This window comes from Charadrius vociferus, unplaced genomic scaffold (genome assembly GCF_000708025.1).
Source record: "Charadrius vociferus isolate BGI_N301 unplaced genomic scaffold, ASM70802v2 scaffold65, whole genome shotgun sequence".
In the NCBI taxonomy this organism is placed as follows: Eukaryota; Metazoa; Chordata; class Aves; order Charadriiformes; family Charadriidae; genus Charadrius; species Charadrius vociferus.
In genome coordinates, this window is record NW_009649293.1 from 1735712 (window position 1) to 1754235 (window position 18524).

Here is an 18524-nt window from a genome sequence, read left to right on the forward strand (position 1 = left end):
ACTTTGTGGGTCAAGACCCAGTTGCACCGCTGGTGTCAACAACAAGGTGTTACCTTTTGTCACCATGGACCCTTTCTGATGATTAAGGACTGCTAGGAAGAGACAGGATCCACCTGGGCACATGGGGAAGAAGCATCCTTGCCAACAGACTGGTGAGGGGAGCTATAGCAGGAAAGCGAGATGACAACCTACAAGTGAGCGAGGAAGTGGACTGGGTTGACAAGCAAATGGTGTGGGATTAGATGGACAGGAAACACCCTGAAAATAACAAATCAGGGCACAAGAGTGACCGTTACAAGTGTGTCCACACAAATAAGAAAATGGTGAGGGGACATAATGTGGGGAAGCTCTCTCACCTTTTCTGGGAAATCAACACAACTGTATGACCACATGTACACCAGCAAACACAGTGTGGGCAACAAACAAGGAATTAGAGCTTTACATGCACTTGCAGGACTATGATCTCATTGGGATCACAAAGGCACGGTGGGATGGCTCACATGACTGGAATGCTGCAACAGCTGTATACAGGCTTTTTGGGATCGACAAGTGGGGATGACAGGGGAGGAAAGTTGCCCTTTATGTGAGAGACCAGTGAGAATGTGGGAAGTTCTTCCTAGTGATGGATGATGAGCCAGATGAGAGTTCATGTGTCAGGATTAGAAGGCAGAACAACACAGGTGATGTTGTGGTGAGTGTATGGTATTGACTGCCTGATCAGGGTGATCAGGCCTGATGGAGACAAAGCCTCCATCAGACAACTGGAAGAATCTTCACATTCTGTGGTCCTCATGGGAGAGTTCGACCACCTGTTATCTGTGGAGGAGCAACACAGCTCGGCATAATCAGTGTGGGAGGTTTCTGGACTGCATTGATGAGAACTTCCTTACTCACATGATTAAACAACTGAAGAGAAGATGCAGTCTGTTCGACCTCAGGCTTACAGAGAAAGAAGAACTTGTTTGGGTTGTGAAGATCAGGAGCAACCTTGGCTGCATAGTGACGTTCATGATCCCAAGAGAAGGGAATAAAAGCAAAAAAAACCCAGGATCTGGGCTTCAGAAGAGCAGAATTTGGCTTGTTCAGAGATCTGCTTGGATGAATCCCAAGGATGACGGAGAAAAAATTTTCAAGCAAAACCTTCTCCAATGGTCCATCAAGACAAGCGGGAAATCAAGTGAAATGCCAGATGGCCTTCATGGATGAACAGGAAACTCCTGACTAATCTCAAACATAAAAAGGAAGCATAGACAAGATGGAAGCAGGGGCAGTTGACCTGGAAGGAACCTTGAAACACTGTCCAAGCATGAATGGGCTAGGAAAGCCAAAACTGACCTGGAGTTGAATCTGGTGGGTTAAAAGAATTCATTGGTTTTGGTTTTTGCAAATATTCCCCCACCTCTATAAGCCAAAAATACTTCATCTTCTCAGCTACTATTCCCTAATCCTATGCCACTGCAGCAACCACTGCAAAATTCAATTTAACTGAAGTATGGTATTATCTCTAGTATCATCCATAACTGCTGTGGCATCCAGTAGTTAAATCCAAAATTTTTGTGACTTGTTGTTTTGTTTCTCAAAGTGTAAATGTGATGGATGGAATTTTGATTTAATGGAATTTTGAAATCACTACAGGCTGCAATTGCAGGGGAAGTGCCAGTTTTAAAATATTCAAAATTAAGGAGACAGTACAGACTAGCACAGATTAAATAATATTTTACTTGGGGAAATACGTGTTAGGTTATGGAATGAACATGGGTAGGTAAAAAGCAGAGGGTAAAAGGAATTACAGATTTAGATAATTACACTTCCAAATGTTCTAAAAGAAATCATTCAGAGGTGATTAATATTTTAAGTTCTGAAATTTCCCCGTCTGCTGAAACCTCTTTCTGCTGCTTATGTTTCTAATGATGAACCTTTCTTTCAACTTGCCTGTCAGACAGGAATATAATTTATGACTTAATAAGGACAAAATGAAATTGAAAGGAAACATTTTGTAAAAAATACTGATGATATATAGATTTCTTACATTTTCTTACCTAGTACCAAGCTGCATAGCACACTTGTTATGAAGTAAACTGTATCTTTCCTTCTTCTCCAACACATAAAACAATCCATTAGAAGCAGGGCAGCAATACCCCACAACATGTCCTCACACTGCACTCCTGGGCACTATAATGCTGCTGGGCAGCACAAGTGTGACCCCTGTCCATTGCCTTGGCACCCTTGGCTTTCCCTCCTGAGAAACATTGGCTCAAATAGTTGTCCTTAGGAGCTGGTTTGATTTTTCACACCCTTTCCTTTCCCCTCTCCCCTGCCTTTTTTCTTCTCTGTGGCTTAAAACACGATATTCTTTGCTCTGTCTAAAGTCTGACCCTCAGGACCCTCATGGAAGATATGAGCAGGTGGACACAAATGCATGCACACGCACGAGTGCGGTGACGTAGTTTCTCAGTATAGCATTTCTCTTCAACCACTATCAGACAATATGGATCATTAACAATAAGTGAAGGCTGAGCACGGTCTCCTGTGTCACTCTACCTCTCTGCTCATTGAACTCCTATTGCAGGTAAATTCCCTTCATCCTGAAGTGACGAAATGCCTGGAGACGATGAAACTGAAATTCTGACCTCTTATATTTTCAAGACTCTCCTGCAGATGAATTCTGGGATAGTGTTTATATGCTTTTATCAGATGACTTCTTCACCAACAACCCCATTCTCCTTGCTAGAAGTTCATGAATGTTTATATCTGAAAAGAGAATGTTTTTTTCATTCTTATTAGCACTTTACTCTTTCTCTCTCCCTCTCTTTGGATTCTCCTTTTCCTTGCACTCTAGATAACTAAAGTTCAGTTTAAAAGAGTAAAATAACAGCAAAGAGCAGTGGAATATGCATAAACAAACAGAAGGTGGCGAGTGAATTAAAATTGCATGCAAAGTTTTTATAATATCATGCAGAATTAATAATTGGTACAGAAAGATGCACCAGATTGTCACAGTATAACTTAATATATATCTAAAAGGGTGTTTTAAAGGTATAGGAGTATAAATGCTTTCATTTTAACCTTTACAATCCAAACAGTAGTGCAATCAGAAAAATACATCCTTTTCAAACACCATACTACTGTTGGTTTCTGAGTCTGGTGGTAGAACTGGTGTCAGTAGCTCATTAGAAATTAAGATCTTTATTGTTCCAACTTTTTTAACAGCTACGCATCCTTATTTTCCTGTCTCATTCAAAAAAGGACAAAACCATTTTTTTAGAAACTCAACAAAATTGCATGGAATGTGCTAATACAGTTGGAAGACATTAGTTTGGGAGCTAAATATAATTCCATATTTAGCCTATTCAGGAAGGGTGAAAGGATCAGTCTTGAAGTATTTTCTCATCTGAAAGTTGATTTTCTTGGTGAAAAGAAAAACCCCAGAGATAGTTCATCTTCATAAAATTGTAAGCCTCCTTTTCATCTGCAATTTATTTTCCCACTTCTTATAAGCAGAGGAATAAGATTGCACTTTTATGCGGAGCTTCAGTAAACCAAGTAGGACCTGGGAAATTGTCTTTGCTGTGCTAAGTTAGCTTTGCAGTTTTGAAAAATACACTAAGGTCATTAGTTATTTCTGATGAGGAGCATTACTTCCTAGGGGCAGCTACTTTGACGGTAACTCTGTTACCATCAATCTGAGCAGTACAAACTTGTCCTGACCTTGTGGTACCTGGAAAATATCTGTGAGCTGGGATGGCTGAGGGTGGGGTGGGACTCCCCGCGTTTGTTGCTGGGCAGTGTGCGCATTTGCCCACAGCAGCTGATGCAATTCTCTCTGTATAAAAGCAGCTCTGGTAGCACTTAACCTCTGTTAAGATTTAAGCCTCAGCAGAGATGCAGAAACATGCAAAGCTAGAGGTGTGTTTCAATGCATTTTATTTTACTGTGCTGAATTTTGCTCTTCTGAAGTTCCAGAACTGATGTTGAAGTATGAATTTTATTTCTTTTGTATATGGTTTTAAGAGGTATGCATGACATTTATGTGTAGTCCAGAGTGAAACTCTGCACCTTGTGTAAGATTATAAATCTGGGATTGGTAAAACCTGCAGTGAACAGTAATTAAAATGTCACAGATACTGACTTTAAAAATTAATAATGTAGCTGAAAACAAGGCCAGGGATCACAGAATCACAGAATTTTTAGAGTTGGAAGGGACCTCTAGAGCTCATCTAGTCCAACTCCCCTGCTAAAGCAGGATTGCCTACAGCACATTACTCAGGACTGCATCCAGGCAGGTTTTGAAAATCTCCAGAGAAGGGGACTCCACACCCCCCCTGGGCAGCCTGTTCCAGTGCTCTGTCACCCGAACCGTAAAGAAGTTTTTCCGTGTGTTGGAATGGAACTTCCTATGTTCCAACTTACTCCAATTGCCCCTCGTCCTGTCACTGGGAACCAGTGAGAAGAGTGTGGCTCCATCCTCCTTCCACCCACCCTTTAGATATTTATAAGCAATAATAAGGTCTCCCCTCAGCCTTCTCTACTCCAGGCTAAAGAGTCACAGCTCTCTCAGCCTTTCCTCATAAGGGAGATGCTCCAATCCCCCTCAATCGTCTTGGTTGCCCTTCGCTGGACTCTCTCCAGCAGTTCCGTGTCCCTCTTGAACTGGGGAGCCCCAAACTGGACACAGTATTCCAGTTGTGGCCTCACCAGTGCCAAGTAGATGGGGAGAATGACCTCCCTCGACCTACTAGACACACTCTTCCCTATGCAGCCCAGGATTCCATTGGCCTTTTTTGGATCTAAGGAACTTTCCTTTGAAGCAACAAACCCAGCTAATTCTATTGAGACTAAAAGAATGACAGAAGCCAAAAAGTATAATGACTTTACCCAAAAGAATGGGGACCAAACTTTTACATGACATTGATTTCAATTTTTACTTGCTTATAGCAAAGGCACTGGGGTGGGTGGTGGGGAAGATTATACCATTATTTTATTTTCCCTCCAAAAGGAATTTCTTAATTTCAACAATTTCCCTGCCACAGAAGCTCATTTTAGTTGCTTGATCTTTTAAATCCTGGGAAGTTAGTTTACACTGTTTTATACCTCTGTATTTCTGAGATTTGCCTCCCAAGAAAAATTCTGAAAGATTATGTTTTTAAAAATAGGAAGGCTTACATTTTTGCTCCTTTTATGTCTCATTGCCCTAAAGCCGATAGAAAAAAGCATAACTGCAAGATATGATGAGATAACATTATGCCAAGGGATGCGGGGAGGATATCAAATACAGACCACTTCTTTACTAAGCAGAGGTAAGTGCACCTACCATGGGTGCTCCCACCTCCTCCTATGTTCTGTCCAGGAGGAAGATGACGTGGCCATGGCAGCGGGCAGAGGAGGCAGCAGTGGCAGTGGCCGGAATGAGCAGAGGGCAGGGGAAGTCTTTTTTTGTCAGATGCGATGATACATATATTTTTTTAGCGTTTCTGAAATGCTCACACGTGGTGTGTCACCTTGGGTTGTGCGTGTGTGTGGGTGAAGGTAGGTGGGTGTGCGGTGTGCCTTTTTCCCGTAGAAGTATTTCTCAAAGCGGGAGGTTCTCATCCCACGCGTACCAGGCTGAGAGCAAAGAAACTGTGTGCAGAAAGGTGCTAAATAAAGTAAGTGATCGAACAGAGGAGAGGGAGGATGAAAGAGCTATGCTGATGCTAGTGTCAAAATAAAATGGGACAATTGCTTAAAACAAAAGCCTGGAACACTTCAATGTACTTGGAAGATTTAATTAGAACTACGTAGGCCTGATTCTCCACTGTATGTGCCTTACATAATCATTTAAGTTTTGCAAGGTATCCTATTGTAAGAAGGGGAGCAATTGACATCTTTCATCAAGAGTGAAAGTACCTGAATATTGCTGCATATTGTCAAGTAAAATACACATGCAATGCAAAAAAATGAAATGTGTCATGATGTCTGTGTTTGAAAATGGTTATGACAGAATGTGCAGCAGCTGAGAATCTCGAAACTCTTTCACTTTTATTTTGGCTGCTTGTACATAGTTCTCACTATTAACATATTATTTATTATTTGTACACCAGCAAATTACACAAATATATCAAGATTTGTATATGGAAATTCTTCACTGAATTTTAAGGCAAGTTTAGTTTTGTCATGTACCTGTTACAGTATACTATAGTATGTTGTAGTATCATGTATTATTGAGAAACTGTGATATATTTTTTCTCAAATACAACATACAAAGTTAACTAGCAAATTTTATGACAGAAGGGATTGTCATTATTTTGGTGGAAAAGATTTTATTTTCTTGTTCCCAGTTCACCATATGTATAATGTATACTTTTCTAGCAAATGTGCAGCAGGGCAGCAGGGAAGAAGGCCTTTTTTTTATACAGTCCTGGTTCTGCCCTTTGGGTCAGGTGGGAATTCTCTGGAAGGTGGGAGGTATCATTATCATACACGTAATATCCTTAATAAGCATGTTTAGATAAGCGTTTAGATACCTGGAGTTCAGGGTAACATTGGCATGCTTATAGCTAAAGACAACAGCAAAGACTGCACAGTGAAGAAGACAAGATTTCTCAGAGTTTATTATTATCACGTGTTTTATTGTAAAGCAGGTAGTTGCTGGAAGTTAGTGGTCTGGAAAGTGGGCGAGGAGGTAAAGATCTGATCTGTAAGAATACAATGGGCAAGACAAAATTGGTTTCAATTACATTTTCATTTACTTCTTTTCCCTAGCAGATCTGAATCTGCAGATCTGAATCTGCTAGGTATAAAAAAAAAAAAAAATTACCTTTCTAGTGTAGTGACTTTTGAGGGACTGCACTTTTGAGGGAACGTATTTTGCAAGTGCAGCGTCCCATCATAGTAGTCTTATTTGAATAATACTTAGATTTCCAGGAGTAAATTCTGCTGGAACTAGCATGATATCTTAAATGATTATCCAGCCTTGGCAGCTGTCTTCAGTAACAGAAATTTAGCTGTCTTTGGCAAGCTGTGCAAGGAGTTAATTAGCTTCAACTGTGTTGTACCTTCTGTTTGGTTTAGTGAATTTATCTCTCTTCTGTCCTTGTCTGTCATTAACTTTCTGTCTCCTTGACTGCAGTCTACATGGATCTTCAAGTTCTTCATTAATTTTTTTTAGGTAAACTCATTAGACACAGTTCCTTTTGTCTTTCAACATTTCAATGTTTTAATCATACTTCTGGTCTCCAAAGGCAGAGGGAATGTAATTTTTCTGTGCTGTGTTCCATTGATAAAAAATTGCAGGCTAGACTTTTTCATTCACTGTTTCACAGAGACTGTGAAAGTCTCAGAAGTCATGGACTTCCACAACAAGTCTCCATCCTGTCAACATGAATGGAATCATTTATTCCTAGATGCTTGCCACATGGAATCTTACTGTTCTTTGCATCTAGCTGAGGAGGTGAGCTAGGCCACCCTGTATTGATTTCTCTAGTACCTATGATTTTGACAATCCTGGCAGTACCAGCGTCCAAAGCAATACGGTACACCAGCAATTTTTGCCCTAGATTTTTGATAAAAATGTAATAGCAAGGAGGATCTAAATCTAGCTCAGTCCTACAGCATATTTAGTTCCACCTAGAGTGATACTGTAACCATCCCATCCCATGAATCTGGCTACAGCTTAATTTTAAAACTTTTTTTATAAACAGATTTTGGTGCATTTAATGAATGCCATTTTTTCCAATGCAATTTGTCTCAGCTTCCAGTTTTTGCCATAGATAGAGGCAAACACATAAAAACTATATAGTAGTGACATTTTTTGACTTAAAGACATCTAATAAAAAAAGAAACTCATTGAAAAGTTTGAAAGATCAGTCCTTTTACCGTGTAGGAAAAGCAGTCTGATTATGAATCTTTTTCAACGTTAAAGTCTTCAAAAAGATGACAGTGTTAACCCTAACTTATGAGATACAGGCGTTAGAAAGCTGACTTTAGAAACCAAGTGGTTTTTGAAAGCTCTGAATATCAGAAATATTGAAAATCTTTCTATTGAAGATTTAAAATTGTTTTTTTTAATTTGTAAACAGTGAATTCTATTACTAAAAAAAATAACTCAGACCGGGGGGATTTCAGTCAAAAATAACCCCAATATAACAACCCACGCAGCACTACAGGACTGGGGAAGAGTGGCTGCAAAAGGACCTGGGGGTGTTGGTCAACAGCTGGCTGAACACTAGCCAGCAGTGTGCCCAGGTGGTCAAGAAGGCCAACAGCATTCTGGCTTGTGTCAGGGATAGTATGGCCAGCAGGCCTAGGGAAGTGATTGTCCCCCTGTACTTAGCAGTGGTGGGGCCCTACCTCAAATACTGTGTTCAGTTCTGGGCCCCTCACTACAAGAAAAACATTGAGGTGCTGGAGCGTGTCCACAGAAAGGCAATGAAGCTGGTGAGGGGTGTAGAGCACAAGTCTCATGAGGAGCAACTGCTGCAACTGGGGTTGTTCATCCTGGAGAAAAGGAGGCTGAGGGGAGACCTTATTGCGCTCTACAACTACCTGAAAGGAGGTTGTAGTCAGGTGGGGGTCGGTGTCTTCTCCCAAGTAACAAGAGATAGGACAAGAGGAAATGGCCTCAAGTTGTGCCAGGGGAGGTTTAGGGTGGATATTAGGAAAAATATCTTCACAGAAAAGGTTGTCAAGCATTGGTGTAGGCTGCTGAGGGAAGTGGTAGAGTCGCCATCCCTGGAGGTATTTAAAAGACATGTAGATGTGGTGCTTAGGGACAGGGTTTAGTGGTGGTTTTCGCAGTGTCAGTTTAATGGTTGGACTCAATGATCTTAAAGGTCTCTTCCAACCTCAATGATTCTATGATTCTATGTTTAAGATACAATATATCTATGGTTCGGATGTGGTGGAAGTCTTGAATCTGTTTGGAAGCCTCCTTTGATACCACAGCCAATATCACACAGGTTTTTCCCAAGTAGAGTATAGGAAGGGATAAGAATTTTTTTTATTTAAGTGGTGGAGTTTGTGAATGGGAGAACTGTAGTTCCTAGGCTGGAATGTCTTTTAAGATAATTTACTAATGCATGTCCTGAGGGTCACATCAAACCATTTTCTTATTATAATTAGTGTGAAGGCAGAACAAGACTATCACAAATTTAATTAGATTGTCCCCATAATTTATGCTGTTGAATATTTGCTAAAACTGTTAATAAAACATCCATGTGCTCAAAATGTATAGAAATAGTCTTCTTGCAATGTCATCACAGCTGCACAGTTCCTTAAGACCATTTTGTCTAAATGTGCGCAAAAGTATAGTCATAGATATGTGTAAATGACATTTTTCAATATTTTGAATTATTTGAGTATTTTTCTGCTGTAAGTCAATTTTATTAATATTTGTCACACAGGAATTGTTGATACTAAAGTTCCCTTGAATGAATTTTAAGCAGTTTTTTGTTTTGGTTTTTTTTTTCTCCTTTTCCACAGATGCTTTTGAAGTATCTGAGAAACAAAATAACCACGTCTTTACCAAGCCAGGAGGAAATGTCGCTTTTACTTGCCCTTATAAAATTGGAGATTCAGTGCAGCAAGTGAAGTGGGAAAGGATTAAAGCAGATCAGGTAGATATTATTGTTCTGTGCAACTCATCAGGAAAGCAAAGCTTTGGTCCAGATTTCAAAGAGCGTACACTGGTGGATTGCTCTGATCAGGCAAACTCTATGATCGTCATTCAAAACATTACCGACTCTGACTTTGCAACATACCGCTGTGTAGCTACAGGAAGAAACAAAACCTATGTGATGAGTTTTACTGTGGCTGGTAAGTAAAGGAGGAAGTGATAAATATTTTTACAGTAGGACCTTCTGCGGTATTAGCACTTTTACCCTTATAAAATAACTCATCAATAACAAGTGAGGGTTTATTTATATACCACATTCCAATTAGAGCCTGTAAAAGACAGCAAAGTTAACAATTAATCTTGTTTCCAACAGAAAGAAGCTGGTTTTAAGGTTGTCTGATCTCATTATGGGACTTTAGACCTGTTTGTGAGAAACTTGTTTGATGTTAGGAAGGAGACGCTTTGGAAGAGGAGAGACTGCCCGAGTTTGCAGGGAGAGGTGGGCATTCTCCCAGAGAAGCCACGAGGGGAATTCCCCATTAGCAGAGTGCACCACAGGGTCCCCAGGCAGAGACCTACCCTCCAAAAAAGGCAAAGAGCACACGCTGATTTGAAAATGTAAAAATTTGTAAAACGGCCTCTACCTCATTCATGTAAAGAGTTTCCTTAGGGGGAGTTGAGAAGCTCTCCAGGTTTTGCTGTGACTATTGTCACAGTGTGATTATAATGGGAACTCAGGTCTCCATATGTAGACACTTAAAACAAGATTTCTCAAACTGTGAGCTGAATCCCTCCTTTACTTCTATTTTCTGTTATGACTGAAAAAAGCTCACTTTTGGTTCTTCTCTATAGCATGCATTTTGAAGGTGCCGTTCTTGTACCACCCCAGTCCTTCTCCTGTTGCAGAATTCAGTCCCTCTCTGTGGTATCTTTTGAGGGTACTACTTTTGTTCCTGGTAATAAATAACTATTAGTAGACCATTTGTTGGCACTATTAAGAGCTGTGGCATGGGGTATGAAACTTCAGAATATGTGTGATATTGTTATTCAGAAGTGGAGAACATGCTTGGGAAAAAAATGCTGACCTGCTTTACTCTGAATACTTGAACATAAAAGTCCATTAAATTGAGCAGAATGTGATGAAAAGAAAAGGGGTATCAGGAGAAAAATTCCTCTCACCTCTGATAATTTTAAACATTTGGATTTCAAAATGTTGACTGAATTCATATAATCAAGCATATCCAAATTGTAGAGCAACATAAATATTTCTTGTTTACTCCAAGTGCAGTACTGTTCATACTAAAATGAAACCATATAATGGTTTACATACAAAAATACAGTAACTTTAAAAATTGTCAGTTCTACCTACACAAATTATTTCTTCTCCAAAACAAAAGCTTAGTTTCCATGCTTCTTTTGCTCTTGAAACAAATGCTATTTATCATTTCTAGTGCTAACAATGCCAGCATGGTTATGCCTCTTTATGGGAGAAAAAAAGGTATGAAACCACTGAAGAAACTGAAGTACAGCATGATTCAGAAAATACCCCATTGTATCCCTTTTAAACCCTCACTCCATATTATGAAGTGCATTTGTTGAATTTTCATTAATTATAAAGCAAGTGGAGTGTCAAGGATTTCCAATTATTTCTCTTTAACATTTGGAACAGTTTCATAACACACAATTAATATTTCCAGTGAGATATGGGAAACACTAAGGGGAAAGGAGGGGCAGGCCAGGCAGCAGCAGCTCCCACTGCACCCTGTGGTAAAGCCAGTGAAGTCTCTTACAAACTCATAAGTGACTTTGCTTGATGCAACAGCTGTGGTTTGAATAAAACAAGTGGTGACAGAAACTTGCTACGCTATTTTTTATGTATGTTCTACCAGCTCAGTCACTTCATTTTCTTTGGCTCAGCGTTACAGCTAAGCTACACTCTAGCTTGGATTTTCTGCCAAACTCTTCCAATGTTTTTTGTCTGTTGGTGTGCTTCTGCATGGGTACTGCAAATCTTCTCACCTTGCCCAGTTCCAGGGATATTTTGAAATGCTCAGTCTAGGAGCTGAGAGGATAGCTGCACTGTAAACAGTAAACTCTGTTTATGTTAAAAGAGAGCAAGAGGAACAATAAGAAACTATTTTTTCCTTTTTTTTTCTTTTGTTTTGAGAAGCTGTCATTGAGAAGATGCCAAAAAATTTTAAAAAGGAGGAATCCTGGGTGAAAGGAGGTGGAAATAAGAGCACAGGATTATTTGCAGAACTGATAATAGTTCCAAAACTGCTAATTCAAAGAGGTGGTGCTGTAGAAAGAAGGAACTTCCTTCTTGTCTGAAGGTGAATTTATTTTTGCAAGGAGAAACAGCACCAAATTCCTATGAAGAAAAAAGGAAGAGAGAGGGAAAGGTATTCAGGTGTTGGGAAAGCCTGTGATATTCTTGCATTTGTATCAGTAGAAGTTGGCATGCTGCATTTAATGTTTTCGAACATCAGTGCAAATAAAACCATGAGATCCATTCAATATCACTAAGTTTGTCTGTTCTATCCCACTAAATATTGTGATTGTTGTTTTTCAGTAAGCTGAAATGGGTCTTCTGCAAATCTTTTTTGACCTCAAAACCTGGAACACATAAAGCAACATGCATATGTAAAGTAGTGTATCTTTTGTTGGAAAACACTTACAGAAACAGGAGGCTGAATATTACATAATTATATAATGTGTTCAAGAGACTTTGAATTAATTTCTGATGTGTTCTCCACCATATGTCTCCTTCTAAAAAGTCTATTAATATTCTATTAATATTCTATTAATATTAATATGGTCACCATGGCAGGTGACCTTATCCTAAAAGGATATCATATTAGTTAGACAGGACTTTCCCTTTTTGAATCCATGTTGACTGTGCCTTGAAATTGTCCTTTAAATGTCTTTCAATAGCAGCCAGTATGATCTTCATAGCACCCAGGTGAAAAGCAAGGGACTACTTGTTCAGTCATTGAGGGTTATCATAAAGTCCTTCTGAGCTGGGAGGAGGCAGCAGTACTTCTGTGCCATAGAAAACAGACAGAAAATAAAGCTGCGGTCACAGGTGAGGAGAATCAGGGTAGGAGTGAAATTACAGAATTCACAGAATTCACAGAATTCACAGAATTGTTAGGGTTGGAAGGGACCTCTGGAGATCATCTAGTCCAACCCGTTCCTTCTCATGTTAAGATGGAACTTCCTATGTTCAAGTTTATGCCCATTACCCCTCGTCCTATCACTGGGCGCCACTGAAAAAAGACTGCTCCCATCCCCCTGGCATCCTCCCATTAAGTATTTGTATGTATTAATAAGATCCCCCCTCAATCTTCTTTTCTCTAGACTAAAGAGACCCAAGTCCCTCAGCCTTTCCTCATAAGAAAGGTGCTCCAGTCCCCTAATCATCTTTGTTGCCCTTTGCTGGACCCTCTCCAGCAGTTCCCTGCTTCCCTTCTGTCTTCAGGAATTCATCCAATATGAACAAAAGATATTGGTCCATGTCTGTGGGTTTCTATTCAACAAACCACCTTTCTCTGGGCATAAATGCATTCGTGCTGGATTTCTGCCTTTCAGTTTTGGGCAAAATTATTTCAGTGATGTCTATTTAGCATACCATACGTGCCAGTCCAGCAAGGCATGTGACAAGTTACATGAAGATCCTTGCAGTGCAGTTCAAATCTCTTGTTAAAAGCAATAACTGTCTGGCCCATCAGTGCTTTCTCCTCAAAACCGAAGTCAGAGCGCTGAAGGTCGAAAACTTTCCCCCCCTCCAAATTTCACAATCTTGCAGAGAAAATGCCAAGGCTATGAAGATGGGGAAGAAAGGGACACGTTGTCTAATACTTAGCAGAAATTGTACTGATGCTGAAAATACACTTAATAGCCTCCCATCAGCATATCACCTTTGATGAGAACAGAAGAACTAAAGATACATATGACAAGCCTCTGACATGTTTCTGCAAAATCTTGAATGTTATGTTAAAGTCAGTAATTGCAAAAGGTTTTGTGTAGTTACAGAAAACAAATGCTTCAGGAAGGCTTTGCTCACTTCAAATGAGAAAAGGCAAAAGGCCTTTGAGTTGTTGTCAGTTCTAAAAAAAAATCTAATGATTTTTCTTATCCAAATTTAACTGACAGCTGATAATCTCAGCTTTCAAACTCATTAACTCAGAGATTATTATCTTGACCTGATAAAACTGAAGGTGAAACTTCAGAAGAAAAATGAGGCCTGGAGTGCTTAGGCTGAAGGGTGGGGATGCTGCTGAAGTCTGGAACTCTATCCAGATTCACTTATCCTTGATGATAATTAAATATAAGATTTTAAAAATTTTTCTTTATTGCTTACAGGATGTTTTCTTCTTATTTCTGTTAAGTACTCATTGGCATAGATAAAGATTTTCTGTGGTGGGTAGCTAAACACTTGGAAAAAAAATTTACAATTTTTCCTGAATTTGGACATAGCTATATGTACCACCCTGTCATCTTAAGTACACAGTAGTTTAAGACATGCTGCAAGTAGAGTGATTTCATATGCAGTTATTATACAAAAGACATCAGGTTTTGTTATTGGGCAGCTGTCTCTATTGTGTCACATACCTTCAGCAGCATAAACTTCTGAGAGAATTTTCTTTCTTTTTTTTTTTTCCCGTAAAATAACATTGGAATTCAAGGATAAGAAACTTCTGTAATTGGTATTTTTGGTTATCCTTTCCAATGAGCACATTAATACCAAAGAGGTGTACCTGAGCAAGTCTCAACTGGTATTAAGGACAGCCAGATAAGTAGCTGTCAATTTTTTTGATCCAGGAGAGAAAAGCCACCTGGCGATAGCTGGTTAGCTGGGATTACTGTCCTTCGCGATACTGATTGTTTTCCTTTGTCTGTGAACTAAGCATGTAACTTTCTTATCTAACCAGAATGAAAGCTCTTTGAGGTAGTCATGGTTTCATCTTCAGATGCTATCTGCCTCTGTACAGTGTGCAGAACATTGAAGAGGGTCTAATCTGAAGACAGTTTTTTAGTCCCTGTTCACCAAAGAATGGCTAGAGTTTATCTGAAACACAAGAAACAAGTTTGTTGCCATAAGATATCACCACCATCTCTTGTAATAAGCAATGCAAGAGGCATTACTCCTTTTCCATGCCAGGACATCCTCACTTTTCTGTGCTTCTTGTTTTGTTTTACTCCCACATGTTGAGAAACTGAAGAACATGCAGGAAATAATTCTTTTTTGGCAGTCGACTGGGCAGAGCCACATGCAATGCTTGCCTCCTCAAGACATTGCTGACACATAAGGTCACTTGAGACTGCTAGAAGTTGGTAAGATCATCTGGCTAAGACGTTTCCTGTAGGAGCTGATACTGCCAGTCACAAATACACTATGTATGGAAATGTTCGTTACATACTATTTGTGTTTGCTTGCTTTTTGTGCTCTAGTCCCAAGCCTACAGAGCAGTAGTGCAGAGATGCGACAGAGAGGCAGGAAGCAGGGCACTGTGGTGGGCTGCAAAAAGGTGATTTAAAATTTGGTGGTTTAACACACTCTTCTTTTTTTTTTTTTTTTTTTTTTTAGTGCTACCACTAGCCAAGTTTGGAATTGTGACAAGAAAAAAAATCATAAGTGTTTTAAATGCACAACTGTACTGAAGACTTTTGTTGTGGGCTTCCTGTGCGACTTTGAGTATATTACCTCTGTTCTTTCCTCCAGCTTTTTCCACTGCAAAAATGAGACATTACCTCTCCGTAAACTTGGGCACGATAAGAATATATTGATTTATACCTTAAATCTGTTGTCTTGTCTGTCTCTACCCTTTTGTTATTACATGTTGCCCCTTAGCTTCATTTGAAGATGTGACTCCATACTGAAGAAGTCAATGCATTTTAAACAAAGTTACTATAAATGTAACTTTTCCTGACTTGACTGTAATTGCCAAAGAAAGCATTTTTGCTTAGGCTAGAACAAATAGGGTGGGTTTCCTGACATCCATCATCAAAGCATGTAAAGTACAAGGTTATCAAAAAAAAAATAGCGATCACAATGGGAGAAATTTTTGTGGAAATATTTTTGTTAAAACATGGACAGATTTCTTTATGAATTAGAGTGGAAAATAACTGATACAGCTGTGTTCAGTACTGAATAGAAAATCTCTTGATGACTGAGATGATCTGCCTGGTACTCTGAAAAATATCTTGTTGCCCATCGAAGTTATGGCATGAGTGTTAGGTATCTCTTATGGGACAACCTTTACAACGCCAAGAACATTCACTTAAATAATCTCAGTGTTTTTATTATCCATATATTGAGTCACTGATGTATGGACTGCTTTCTTACCAGGGGAGGGAAGGAGATGGGAAAGGATTACACAAAGCATCACTGTTTTTTTCATACCATTGTGCTGTGTTCACTCACCTTTGGTCATCCCAGTCCCAACTTTCATAAGAGTGAGTTCAGCATAACAAAAGCATTTTAGAAATGAGGAAATGGTTATGAGGTCTCAATATTGAGCATGAGCTGTCATGGAAGTAGGTGTCTACATAATTGTTGATTTTCAACTTAGTTTGTCATAAAAAGTTCATGCTGGTTTATACAAAATACTAATCATATTTATTACAATTGTATTTTAGCAGCTTGGGATGGTAAATGGTTTATTATCTACATAGCTGGAGGAATTTCTGCTGCTGTCTTACTGTTAGTTTTCCTACTGATCTTCTGCATCACCACTGCTTATTGCAAAAAGTGAGTAACAAACCAGTTTGCTTAATATATTGAAGCACGTAAGTATGAAGGTGTTAACAGCTCATCCTACTATCCTCTTCAGAGGCAATTAAAGAAAAGGTAGATGTGAAAATTGAATTTTCTTGCCAAAATTTTAAACATGAAAAAACTAATCAGTTCCACAGCCTATGAAAGAAGTGACTTTTTTTTTTTTTTTTTTTTTCACATTAGGAAAACAAATAGCTTACTCATTTTCCTTAGTAAGCTAATTGTTTACAATGGTATTAGCTGAAACTTCATGCCAAGGGTGATTTGTCAGGAATAACATAAACTTAGGCATAGGCTGTTCCTATTTTGTGCATGGAGAAGGACAGGTGATGACTTGAGGTTTTCTACATCTTCTAGTATTTTTTGTCTTCTGATTTTATGTTCCAAATTTGCTCACAGCTGGAGCCAAACTAATATTTTAAACCATTATCTAAGTTTGCTGAATTCCTTGCCAAATATACACTAGTAGTCTGATCCAGAATCTCTGCTTCCGATGTGAGCGGAAATAGTGAACAGAAAAAATATTTCTTCCCCTACCACAATATATAAGGCTGCTGGAACTTGTTGGCAATATATTATTGCATTTTCCCCTGAATCAAAGGGCCTTTTTAATCTGTATCAAGGCTTTTAAAAAACACTGGTAATCTCATGCATGTTACAGTTTGCAAGTCAGAAGAAAGACTACTTGGATTTTTATTGTATTTATTGGTTTCAGTGGGAAAGTAAGCAATAGCAGCATCTCTCTTGTATGCTGGAATTAGATATTTTGGACTATACTGTCATGTATGATGCAGTTCCCTGCACTGTGTTTCTGACTGAATGTGTGTTGTCAGAAAGAAGAGGAAGAGGATCACAGAGGCCTTATCAAAAGCTTCATACTCTACTCAGACCCTGGTAAGATCAGCTGGAGCGTTGGAGTTTACTCGTATTTTGTACTGTATATTTAACATCTTTCTTTCTGTATCTGCTTTTCATATCCCTTGAATCTTACAGTCTAATCTTAAACTATACAGACAGGAAAAATTGAATGTTTCAAAGTACTATTATTGCTATTCACTATTTTTTAATTAATATTCTTTAATAATTTACAGCTACATTTAGAGACCCTACTGTGTTCTGTGTTATTAACAAATTAACTCTTTTGGTTTGCTAGCTTTTGTATTATTTCTGTATTGTTAACATTTTTTTCCTCAAGTCACAACTTGTAAAATTGAGGCAAAAAATTGTATCCCGTGATACCCTTTTTCTTTATCTATTTCTTCTCGTTCAGCTTCACTATAATTCATTGGGACAGCTGTTTCAGTGCTTCTGCTTTCTTTTTGTATTGTAACAATCAACATTTTGGAGCTCTGATCCTTTCCCCCCCCACCCCCCATCCCCACCCCCCTTTAATCCTATTCAAGGCCTGAAGTTTAGAAGTGGAAAGATAGGAGCCAACTTCATTGCTTGTGCGTTATCCTCTGCATAGCCCAAGTTGGGGTATGAAGTAATGTCGTGCTTAGGGAAATGACCTCATTCTCACAGCGGATGTGAGACTTTAGCTTTCCACCTGTCTCCTCCCAGATGGCCCTTCTGTATGATCCAATGGTGAGCTCCACTGTAGATATGTCCTATAAAGCCTTTTGACCTCCTGCTATTTCCATTTCTCTCATTCTGACTCTTGGGTCACTGTTTGTACCAGAATGACACTCTTCCTAGGGTGACCATATTCTCGGAACTAGCCATTTGCTTCAGAAACCATCTTTCCTCCCACGCCTGTCAACCAAGGCACCATCACATTAAGTTGTCTTAATGCCATGACTAATTCTTAGCATGGTTGAGACCTTTAGAGTAATTCATGTTTTAAGGTTGACATAGGAGACTATTTCAGCGAGGGGAAGGGGGCACTCTGCTGGTGCTTTACCAGGCACCTGATGTGGGACAGCTGGGAAACACATTCAAAGTGCAACTTCTTTTTTCATATGAATTGAACCTGAAATGTATTCGTAGAAAACAAGAAGACAAAAAAAATTTTGACTGATGGTTGAATATTTCCCAATAATTAATCAGCATATGAGGAAAATTTGTCCTTTTTCTCCTTTTTCAAAGCTGTAGCTGTTTTGAGAAAAATCCTTCAGCTTTTTTTTTTTTTTTTTTTTTTTTTTTTTTTTG

At 39.0% G+C, this 18524-nt stretch overlaps 1 protein-coding gene across 1 annotated transcript in view; it reads left to right on the plus strand.

Annotated features, from left to right (window-relative positions):
- Positions 1-18524, plus strand: part of CD226 (CD226 molecule) — a 29672-nt gene that overhangs the window by 9806 nt on the left and 1342 nt on the right. Inside the window, exons 3-6 of the mRNA XM_009889076.1 lie at positions 2276-2278; positions 9460-9792; positions 16235-16346; positions 17207-17267. Of these exons, the coding sequence (XP_009887378.1) occupies positions 2276-2278; positions 9460-9792; positions 16235-16346; positions 17207-17267 (509 nt within the window). The remainder of the gene's footprint in view (positions 1-2275; positions 2279-9459; positions 9793-16234; positions 16347-17206; positions 17268-18524) is intronic.